The 12,452-nt window shown below is 34.3% G+C and overlaps 1 protein-coding gene across 1 annotated transcript in view; it reads left to right on the forward strand.

Moving 5' to 3' along the window:
- Positions 1 to 11,399: 11,399 nt before the first annotated feature.
- Positions 11,400 to 12,452, forward strand: part of LOC129216452 (endoplasmic reticulum aminopeptidase 1-like) — a 43,524-nt gene continuing 42,471 nt past the window's right edge. Inside the window, exon 1 of the mRNA XM_054850666.1 lies at positions 11,400 to 11,442. Coding sequence (XP_054706641.1) covers positions 11,400 to 11,442 — 43 coding nt within the window. The remainder of the gene's footprint in view (positions 11,443 to 12,452) is intronic.

Genomic DNA, 12,452 nt, shown 5'->3' on the forward strand with positions numbered 1-12,452 from the left:
AGAAGTAATGCTGCGTTCTGGTTGAAATTTGGAATATATGTGAATCGATACGTAAACAGGCATTGGTTCAATTTTGACGCCAATCGCTCCAAGAGGTGTTGATTTTTTTTTTTTTTTTTTTTTTTTGAATAAAAATAGCTTTATTAATGCAACAATAAGAAAGATAAATCGTAATAGATTGTCGTCTGCGTATTTCTCGTGATTTTAATTGAATGGAAATGATCGGAAATATTATCTCAATGATTTAAAATTTTTAACTGTTGCCATCTTATGTTTGTTAACAAATAAAATATTTGTAATTAATTCAAGCAAGGCTTTTAAAATAACTTTCAATTTTCGCTCTTTGCTTTGCTTTTAAAATAATTCAGACATTGGGATGGTAGTCAAGTTTTTGCATGTGTAATTTTGTTTTTGTTGGGAATATTGCTTCCTCGTCAAGCATGGGGAGGGATCAGAAAAAAAAAAAGAAAAATATAGAAGAAAGTTTCGTGATGGCCACAACATACTAGTTTGGTCTTGAGATCTATTTATGGTCTTTGCAAAAGCTAAACAAATTGGAAATTGAAGCCTTCCAAATGTGTTTGAAAATAATGAAGCTATTAATGGATTACGTGGCAACACAAACATTTCTCCGTAAAACTTTCCCGTCAAAATTGTTGACTTTTAATGAAGAAACGTGTACCGTTGCATAATCTAGGTGGGCTTAAATTGCGAAAAAGAATAATTGGTGAACCAATTTTCAACAGGAAATCGTGTAGTCGCAATCCTGGTGCATTCAAAGAATTTAAAAATTCCGTTGGTATGTTTATGGCTTTGTTTTCATCGACAACTCTATAGCCTTATTCAGTTTCAACGGTCAGTAATTGCTCATTTTTCGCAATAATTGTGGCTAAGACAGCGTCATTGCACTGTTTTTTCTCGTTGCAAATCAGTGAGTTGGAGACAAATCGATCTGGTGATGGCACACCATAATGGCGAAATAACGAATTTCAAAATGAAATGCGGAAATCTTCAATCAACACTAAAACTTCATAATGCATCTCTGGTGTAAAATCTAAATTTGGACATCGATGTGCTTGTTTAACTCTATGGAGTACATGTTCAAGCATAACATTTATATAGGATCCGCACAGAAATGATGATTGTGTTAGATATTATGTCGTCAAAATTGTTTTAAACAGTTGACGAACAGTTCGTGTTATGTCAAACCTGCGCTAGTAAGTATTAACTCCCAATGACTGTGTGCGACCAATAAATACAATTTGCGACATGCATCGTGATATGTATTAAACGCTCGACAATTAACAGTCCGCAAATAATCCTGTCTGTTCGGGAATGTTTACCGAAAACAAAGGCAAAAAAAAAAAAGAAATCACTTTGTTTTCGATGGAGTTTTGGTCCCATTGTCTTCGCTTACGCCCGAGATTGATGAATGTTGTATTCTTTGTTTACGTGGTTTCCGTGATTTTCTGATTTTATTCAACACTGTTAAAACAATTAAGAATCGCCCTGAAAAATAATAGGCAGCGAATAGGCCCAATTTCTGCCAGTAACATTTTTTTCAAAAAGTAGGGACGTTTTAAACGTAAAGCCAGAAACCTTCCTAAAATTATCCAGAAATCTTTCTGAGGAATTCCGAAACCTCTCCGATTCTAAACAATAATTTCACTAAAACCTTCCGAGGTAACCTAAGTAACAAATGTAACTATGTAGCTGAGGCACATTTTTCATCTAACTGAGGAAGTACCAAAATAATAATCGCAACCATAGTCACTGCTAAGAAGGATTTGCAAGCTTGCACAAAGAATTCTACTTGTTTGTTACTCTTGAAAAGTTACGGAATCCGAAGACTCACTTGCTCTCATTGTTAGCTGCGCCAATCTGGACGGGCAATGATGAAGGTATTGAAGTCAATTCCCCACTAAAATTCATTAAACATCCTGAAAATTATCCTGAAATCTTTTTGAAGAATTCAGTAATCTCCCTGGCTATAAGACAGTCGTGCTTCTGGGCACCCCCCCTGCAGAGAAAACTTCGGTAAGTTTAATACAACAGCTCTACTTTTGCAAGAAAGCTCCAAAAGTATTACTGCACGCATGACGAAAAGAAAGACTTACTCGCCAGCGACTTCTGCGCTACGGAATCCATAACCTCATTCACTCTCATGCGGATCTTAGACACTATAGACGGAACGAATTCAAGCTGAAGCCGATACACTTAATAAATATACTCAGTTGATATTTAAACTGGGAGGTAAAAATATTTTACACAACAGCGAGAAGTCTGCATTTAGGATATTTGTAGCAATTCAGGAAAAGTTTTGACGCAGATACTTGATTTTAAAAGGACATTGTTGAGGACCAATGAAATCCCGACACTATCCACGGAAATAATCAGTGACATTTCGTATTTTTTTACAGTTTATGTAAAATAGCGTGGGATATTGGTAAATAGTTTTAATTCTGAGAATCGGCAGAACAAAATAGTTTTTTGACACAATGAAAAAAAAACTGTTTTTGGTGGTTGAAGTGCTCTTCGTAGAAAATACTTTGGTAAAATATACCCGTTGGTCATTTTCTAGATTTCGTTTCGTACTTCAAGATGCTGCACAGAAGGGTCTCTTTCGTATATGGCGAAATGAAATTATGCCAGATAGCTTCGTTGCTGCTAATATAATTTACTCATCTCTCATCGTGTTATTTCGTCATTTTTGTCCATATTTCTTACATAAAATTTGTTCTACCTAGAACCTTTAATAACGTATTGGCAAAAGTACTTAATTGATTTCACGGTACTGTAAAACTCGATATATGTATATAAGCCTCATACGTTTTTAAAAGCAGTGGTGAGTATAGAACTACCCGCTGCTTATCAATTTCAATTTGCGTTGCAGAATTTGACAGTTAGATTTAAAAGTGTGGCCTCTATACTCTTCCTTTCTGCGGCGATATTGTGGATAACCATCAATATCCGTAACATAGTATCATTTGTACATTTTAATTAACTTAAGAATAAAATTTTTAAGGATGAATCAACTTACAGCGCCATCTAGTAAGAATTTACAGAACCAAACAATCAATACACATTATTAATGTATAATAAACATTTTATTAGCAAGAAAAAATTATAAAAACCATCCTATCTTTTAAGTCGGACCAAATTACAGATACGTATGAAATTTGATAAAAATCGGTCCAGTAGTTTCGGAGCTTACCCCGAACAAACATCGTGACAAGAGATTTATATATATATAGATAGATGTTTATTACCTATTCTGCCTTAGAATTTCATGATATCGTGTCTGAAATCTCCTTCCACATTTTTTTTCCTTGTTCCGCTTTGATAACGAAAGACAACAAACTTATTTTATTGTTCGTTCCTGTCATTTGGTTTTCCAAGCCCTTTCTGATGCTTTTGGAGACATGAATAATGCTGCAGGTTGTATTCTTTCTGCTTCTCAATACACCAAATAACGGGATTAAAGTGCGTGGATTCATTGGTTTTGGAATTAAAAGACATATTAATATATAGCACATCTATAAGCCGCTAATTTCTTTTTTCCTTTTCTAAACAATGAATTTTCAGAAAAATTAAGGTCGATGTTGAAGTGTTTTCCCCTCTACCTAAAATTATACCCTTTTACTATTACACTTTCAACAAGTGAATATTAACAATAGAATTTGAGTTGGTAGTTGCATATTTGATTCAAATTATCAAAGTAATGTCAACACGTTTAAGAGAAAAGTGAAAAAGTGGAAATGCGACAGTTTAAATGCAATAGAATTAGCGTAAACACATTGACACCGCACTGTTACTTAAAACAGTTTGGAAAGATATTTTCCAAAACTATTTATAAAATTCCTCGATGTTCAGTGCTAGATTCAATTGCGTCGGCAGAATTATATGCAGGGAGGTGTACCGACCAGCATGCAAATAACTAATCAGTTTTCTTTATTTACTAGTGGTACCCGCACGGCTTTGACCTTAGTAAAAAATTAAAAGGTCATTTGGTTTGCCTGTATATAGGATGATGAATTTCTTCCCCAATCTGCTATGTTCATTTGCTCGCCCATGTTATGTTCATTTGCTCGAACACGTTATGGTAATTTGCTGGTCCACGTTATGGTAATTTACTCGTCCATGTTATGATAACTTGCTAGATAAAATATTTTCAAAATTGGAATAGAAAAAGAACAAAATCGAACTTTCGAGAAATAGCTTCGAAGTGCAGACTCCCATGCTACAAATTAATTGTTTGCCAAATTTCACGAAAATCGACAGAACGGTCTAGGCGTTATGCGCGTAACAAACATCCAGAGAGACAGAGATCCAGACTTTCAGTTTTATCATCAGTAAAGATTTATTTTATTTTTATGCAATTTTTTACTTTCTTCAATATCTAATATATAGAAGAAAGTTTTGGATTCGTGCAAATTTTCGAATTTCGAATTTTGACGGATTCGAACGTTTCGAGGTGTGCTGAGTCCATTTCGACTATTTTTGGAAAATGTCTGTCTGTCTGTGTGTATGTATGTGTGTGTGTGTATGTGTGTGTGTGTATGTGTGTGTGTCACGTCTGTGTGTGACAAGTTTTTTGCGGCCGCTCTACAACAAAAACTACCGCAGGAAATCGAACGAAATTTGGTACACATATGTGCCCTTATGTGAACTTGTGCCCATTGGTTTTTGGCGTGAATTCCTCCTAGGGGGGTGGAGCATTGGGACGTTTTTTGAGTTACGCGGGCTTGCTATTCCTCAGGAAGTAACTGGCGGAATCAAACAAAATTTGGTCCATATGTTGCCATTAATAGGAACAGGTGCTGATTCAATTTTGGTGTCAATAACTCAAACGGGGGTTGAGCTATAGAACGTTTTTTGTCGTCAATTGTGACTGCTGTATCTCAAGAAATAATGAACGGAATGAAAGAAAAATTTATCGGCAAGTGGCCCTTAGTGGGTATAAGAGCTGATTTTATTTTGGTGTCAACAGCTAAAAAGGGGGGTAGCGCAATAGCCCGTTCTTTTTTTCCATTGTGAGTGCCCTATCTCAAGAAGTAATGCTACGTTCTGGTTGAAATTTGGAATATATGTGAATCCATATGTAAACAGGCTTTGGTTCAGTTTTGACGCCAATCGCTCCAAGAGGTGTTGATTTTTTTTTTTTTTTTTTTTTTTTTTTTTTTGCGAATAAAAATAGCTTTATTAATGCAACAATAAGAAAGATAAATCGTAATAGATTGTCGTCTGCGTATTTCTCGTGATTTTAATTGTATGGAAATGACCGGAAATATTATCTCAATGATTTAAAATTTTTAACTGTTGCCATCTTATGTTTGTTAACAAATAAAATATTTGTAATTAATTCAAGCAAGGCTTTTAAAATAACTTTAAATTTTCGCTCTTTGTTTTGCTTTTGTAATAATTCAGACATTGGGAAGGTCGTCAAGTTTTTGCATGTGTAATTTTGTTTTTGTTGGGAATATTGCTTCCTCGTTAAGCATGGGGAGGGATCAGAGTTATAAGAAAGATATAGAAGAAAGTTTCGTGATGGCCACAACATACTAGTTTTTGAAACGTTTTTAAATTACTATATTGTTATATACTGATTATCTTTCAAATTATGTATTTATTTATTCCTACTCATTTCCTTATTTATTTACTTCAAGCTGAGATACATTTTCTTCTTTATTTAAATTGTTTAATTTATAAGTTTTAGTTTTCTGATCAAGCTATTTTTACCATGTATCAGACAGCACGGTTATCACATCCTGAGACTGTAGTTTCGATCTTATTCGAACTCCTCAGTCAGGAATAGTGAATAAACGAGCTCTGGAGGCAGATGTCATCTCATTGAAGCTGAGAGTGCCACAAAACTGTTAGATAAAGTGAATTTATCTCACCAGCGAAAGTCCGCAGCATGGTGCGGTTCGGCAAGGCAAAGCTTGGGTATTTAGCAGCGAGTTACCGTCCCTAAGCCAAGGCTGAGGCAGAACTACATGCAATATAAGAGACAGCCCGGTTATCACATCCTGAGATTGCCACTGCAGTTTCGTTCCTGACGGAACTGCAGTGGCAATCTCAGTTCCTGACGGAACTGCAGTCTCAAAATGTGATAACCGGGCTGTCCGTTTTACACCCAAACCTCTTTTTGTGCAATTTTTTTGTGCGAACTTTTTTTGTGAGGTGCATGAAAATTTCAATCAGATCGGGACTCAATTGATGATAGTATTTATAAAACAGTCGAAGTTTGCGACAGCTTCAGAAAAGGTAAATACTTATGTTTGATACGCTCAGTGGGTCGAAGGTATCACAACAATTAGGAATGAGTGAATCTTTCACACGTATAATTAAAAGTCAAAAGTTTTCATTTGATGCTCACAGAGTAGTGTTTATGTAAAATGCAAACAATATGAAATTGGAATCTGCTCTTGTATTGTAGGTTATAGACACGCTGAAAGAGTGGTGTTACCATAGATGTAAATGTTATAAAAGTAAATGCGAAGCTACTGTATTTAAAAATATATTAGGATGGCGATCAGATTGCGCAGCATAAATCATCTTCAATTTTTAAGTTATAAATGTAATTTATTGTATGTACTATATAATACGATGATAAAATTCAGTTTTTAGAGACCCAATTTCAAAAATTTGGTAGAGGAGAGTTCCAAACCTCATCCCTTCTCTTAACGTCATCAAAGATGGCTAGCAATTGCGTTTTTTAAACTTCAAATCTGAAACATTTCCAGTTGAGAACTTCCTTAAATTTATCGAAAATTGTCTTAAAAACACTTTTGGAACTTTAGTGTCCAATAATTTACGGGTGATAACTTACCAAAATAGCATTCGTGGCTCCACTTCAGGAAGTAAAATACTATTGTAATGCATCAGACAACAATTTTTCCTTTCAGATAGGCAGCGAAATAGATTGCTTGTTTAAATGAGCTTTAAAACTTCTTCGCCACCATCATAAGATACAATGAAAAGTTTATTTTTTTGGTTGGAGATTTTTTTCCCTCCATTTGGATAATTTTTGTTTGCTAGAGCTCGGCGCCTTTCTGACTCTGGCGCCGTCGTGCGCCGCACGACCTCGCACACAGGGACAGCGAGGCCCTGACCCCACCCATTGTCAGTTGGTTTATTTTATTTTTATTTATTTATTTATTTTATTTTTTTTTTTTTTTTTGACTTATCTCGGGCATGTTTAGCAATGCTAAACAACCCCCATGAATCCAAATATCTGCAAAAAATCCAAGAACAGCAATGGGTCACTAAGGACCTCATCCTTCGTAAAACCCAAACAAGATAGAATGTGCTCAGGTGAAACCTCTCCAGCAGAGCACCAGTGACACTCCGGAAAAGTCTTGATATTCCCAGAGAATCTAAGAGCTTTTGTGTGGCCACTCAGGAATCTCGAATATGTTGTCTGGAGGAGTCTACCCTTGAGTTTAAAGGACTCACCAGGACATTTTGCAAAATACCAGGCGTGTCTGGGAGGTGTTTTAAATTGGCGATTGAGCTCCATTTTTGAAATTGTGGAGATCTCGCTGAAAGTAAGATCTCCACAAGGGCTCACACCCTCCGCAGCAGCAGATCTAGCCAAAAAGTCAGCCCTTTCGTTACCCTCAACTCCAACGTGGGAAGGGATCCATTGAAAGTGAATTCCCTACTAGCAAAATTTCTTGCATCAACCTTGACAGATCTTGATATTATACTGACGGCGTCAATATTGACGTGTTTCATACTGCATAAAGCTTGCATAAAGATTAAAAAGCAATATTACTATAACAACACGTATGCAACATTGCATTCATCTTAAAATATCAATATTGATATTACCTTAAAATAACAACATTGCATACATGTTGATGCCGTCAAGATGATATTGATTTCATGCTGTCGCCGTCAAGGTAATTAGTACACAATAGAGCAGGTGGACCTTCGTTGATACTTGCGCATGCGCACAGTTCTTTCTACCCAGCGTCCCTCGCATTGCTGGCACATTGATTCAGTCGGTTCAGAGGAGTTGCACGTGGCTTTGCATATTTTAGGCTTCGTTAAGTTGGTTGCTTAGTTATTAGTGTGGAATAGTATTGTTTTAGGAATAACTTATGAATTACTGATATTTGCATTTGTTTATTAATATAGTACTAAACAAGTCATATCGCAGACGATGTGCGATCAATGTTAGAAATGGCCGAAAATAACAAAGGACATGAAGTCCAGAATTTCGTATTATCACTTCAATCTCACAAGTAAGATTAATTTTATTCAATGGTTATTTATGTTATTCTTTGAGATAAATTCATATGTTTTGTCCATGGGATATTTTCAATGCTGACATCCATTTGAAAATGTACTTTATTGTATTTATTATTTTGCTACCTTTACTCTTAAATGTGCTATAAAAACTTCCGCAATTATTTCTAAATAGGCATTTTATGTCTTTATAATACAATTAGAAGCAAGAATTTAAAAAATAAGTCAAGTATTACGCAAAACGAAGAAACTTTCATTTTTTTAAATTAAATTGCGAGTACTATTAATATCTTTATATGAATTTCCGATCAGATGTCAGCTTTAAGAAAATATTCTCAGACTAGAAAACTATCTTGAAGAATAACAGAAATAATTAAAGAATGAAATTTAATTCTCGAGTTTGAAGTGAAAATAATACAAATAAATAAATGGATAAAACACCTTGCAAACGTGCTGATTTCATACTGTCATGTCAATGTATCCTGATATTTTCCTGTCATACCAATACGTATGCAATATTACAAAAGCAAGATCATCTTGCCTAGACCTTGATTTCATGCTGTCATGACAACATCTTGATATTATCCTGTCATATCAATACGTATGCAAGATTACAAAAGCAAGATCATCTTGCCTAGACCTTGATTTCATGCTGTCATGACAACATCTTGATATTATCCTGTCATATCAATACGTATGCAATGTTACAAAAGCAGCCTACCTTGATATTTTCCTGATATTATGCTGCATACATATTGTCAGTCAATATTGTGGCAGCCTGCTGACAGCATAAAGGGAGTAACATAACAACATTGAGGCAGTATTAATGCAAGATGATTTTTCTTGCATGTCAACCTTTATGCAATACTGAGGCAAGATATTTTGCTTACTGGGTTGTATGTCCTGATGAAAGAGTATGTAGTAGACTCAGAATGTCCAGGCTGGTCTTGTCGCCCACATTACTCCAATTAGCGAGGTGCTGAATTGAGGCACGACTGGTTTATTTATTTAGAGAGCGCTATTAAAAGTAGGAGCCAAACATGTACAAAACAACGCAATACATTTATTTAAAACCAACTAATAATTTAAACATTTGGAAAACGAATGAACGTGCATCACTATTGCGTGCGGTTCACAGTTACATCTAACACCCATTTTGTCTCGCTTCTCAATTAGATACATCGATGACTATCTAACGTTAGGCGACAGCAATTACGATACAATAAACGTAGAACATCGGAAAGACCGTGAACGATGTGAAAGGACATCGAAAAGATCGAAAAACAACCTTCACGTACTTTTCTGACTCCCAAGCTACAAAAAGGAATTATGTTTGCAAAATAGTTTTGCACAAGTTTGTTCCTAATGAAAAATGTGTTTTAGACATTCGAACGAAAATTCCCTAAAATTTGCCGCCCGGACAAGGGTCCGGTTTGTCCGGTGCTGGAGCTGTCCCTGGGCCAGCAACCCATATAGCATAAAATTTTGCAGGAAACTCGGTGGTAAGCAGTAATAAGTGATCAAATGTAATCTAAAACGGAAATTTTGGGCGTCTATTCCTTTTCTGATTGATTAAATTTTATCTTTAAAAGTCAAGGGGTGAAACGGCACTCCCTGCTGGCACTCATGGGCATAAACGTAAGATTGTTATTATTATTTTTTTTAATGTATTTTTAGGATTTTTTTTTTTAATTTCCGACACACAAAGAAGGGGGGTTATAAGTTTGACGTGTCTGCGTATCTGTGTGTCTGTCTGTGGCACTCTAGCGCCTAAACGGATGGACCGCTTTTGGAAAAAAAAAAAAATGTTCGAAAGGAGTTTAGATTGAGAGTGTTCTTAGCTAGGTTGCATCTTTGGACGACATTAACTAACGAAGAGATTAATTAAAAACCTCTAAAAGGTTTTTCGCGATTTTTGCAGTGAAAATATAGTTACAAAATTTTAAAATTTAACACTAAAATAAAGAGAATTTTTTTTCCGTGTCGGATAGAATGTGTTTGGAACTTCAATCTTTCATAGAATTTGAACTATAACGTTTTTTTTTTTTTTTTTTTTTTTTTTTAACAGAGTTTAATAACAGCTAAGCCTTTATTCACGCGATTGATAACTGAATTCATAGTTGACCGACAGCGAAATAAAACGCAATGATTTAAAATTTTTTTTTTTATCCGTGTTCAGTTTCTATTTATAATAGCAAATAAGATACTTGACATTGATTTTCAATAATATAAGGCTTTTAAAAGGACTTTTATTTTCCCTCTTAATTCTACAGTGGCGACTTAGTCGGTTTTTTTTTTAATTTTAAATTTTATTGTTGCTTGTTTTGTAGTTTGAGCCTTGTGAAATTAATTTAATTCTTATAGTTATTAGAAAATACTTAAAAATATTTTTTTGATTAATTATAGAAAACTAAATTAACGCTATTTTATTTTTTTAAAAGTCAAGTTGTGCTAGTGCTCTCTCCTTTGTACTGTCCTCCTGGCTCCTCATGATTGAATTCTACATACACTACCATAACCAAGACGATTATTTTTTCATTTTAGTTGTAACTATGTACATACTTTTTAATTTATGACAGTGTAGGTTTCAATAGTAAAAAGAGTTAGTTTTTCAACATTTGTGAAAGATCTGTGCATAAATATTAACTGGTAAAAAAAAAAACTTCATATGCTCATAAATTCTTCGGGTGCTTTCGAATTCTTACTGAAAACTTAGTCCCCATCGGATTGATCTTCAATGCTCATAATACTTATATCTGAGATATCTTTTTCAGTTAATCCTTTAATAATGTCATTGCTCCACACATTTTTTCTTTTTTTACTGATGAAATTTTTTCACGGATAGATGAGTTTGATTCTTATTTTCCATGAATTTTGAAGAGGAGAAGCCTATTTCTCTTAATTGTCTTTATCTCTTAATATGCTTTGCACTTTGCGCCCAATGTATTGTAATATGTAAAAACTTTATGATATTGGCTGGCATCATTATAAAAGAAGAAACAAATCTTCAGCAGACGAACATGATAAACATTGAGGAATTACACGGTTTCACTGTTTGTATTAGGGATTATAGATAATTTAAAATAAAAAATTGTTGTTTTGGATTGTCAATTTAATAAGTTTATAAATTCCACTATATAATCATGATGAACGAACCGGAAGTCGACGATGTTGCTTTTTTAACTGGTATGTGCATTTCCATTCTCATTAATACGACATATTATAATGTTACTAATTTATTATTGGCAAAAGGAACGTACTTTAAGACAATGTTACTCTTAGTCATTGTGAATTCGTTCGTTTGACGGACGCAAATTTTCCTTTTCTTTCGAGCAGGTCTCCAAACTATAACTAATTTTTTACCCATTTCAACTTCTTATTATCAAAATATAGTGCTCATTGGACCTTGGGGCACTTTGAACTGCCACCCAAATAATTTTGATACTTACTAATACTTTTGTCTCAATGAATGACTAACAAAACCTACAATCGAAAACTCCTGTAATACAAAAATCCCATAGTACCTACAGTTATATTGAACAAATTTTATAAAAGAAAGTTATTTCAGCAATGTTATGTCATTTTCAGAAATCTTCAAATTTATTTTTTCAAAGTTTCACCAAGACTGAAGCATTAAATTGAATCCCTCTCCTAAACTAAATTCTGCTTTTTGTTCATAATTATTTGTAGTTTCTTTATTTTTCCCCCATTAAAAAAAATTATATATATATCTGTATGAAAAAGAGTTTTTTCAGACTAAGAACCCACGGTGTTATAGTTTATTTGTAGAAGAACACAAAAGGGAAAACTTTTGGAAAAATTTGGGAAAAATATTCTATAGCAGTGATGCACAATATTTGCTGCTCTGCGAATTTGATAAAAATCAAAATTGTGCTGATTTTTGAAAAAAAAAAAGAAAATGTAAACTATTCTGGCGTAAATAGTGGAAAAATAAATGTGGGTGAGCATGTAGTGGAAAAATTTGCAACTAAAAAAACAATAGCACAAACATTATGTTGGGTTAGTGATTTCAATAATAGATGGATTGCATTATGATTTTGTTGTTTTATGGGTGGTTATGACCCCTCTTTGCCACTGCACTCTTCTGGCTATGCCACTGGATATTGGTACAACAGTGCATGAAAGTCACATATGTCTCAGTATTCTAGAACCCAGTGTCTGCTGGCAAGGTAGCA

This window comes from Uloborus diversus, chromosome 2 (genome assembly GCF_026930045.1).
Source record: "Uloborus diversus isolate 005 chromosome 2, Udiv.v.3.1, whole genome shotgun sequence".
Classification (NCBI taxonomy): Eukaryota; Metazoa; Arthropoda; class Arachnida; order Araneae; family Uloboridae; genus Uloborus; species Uloborus diversus.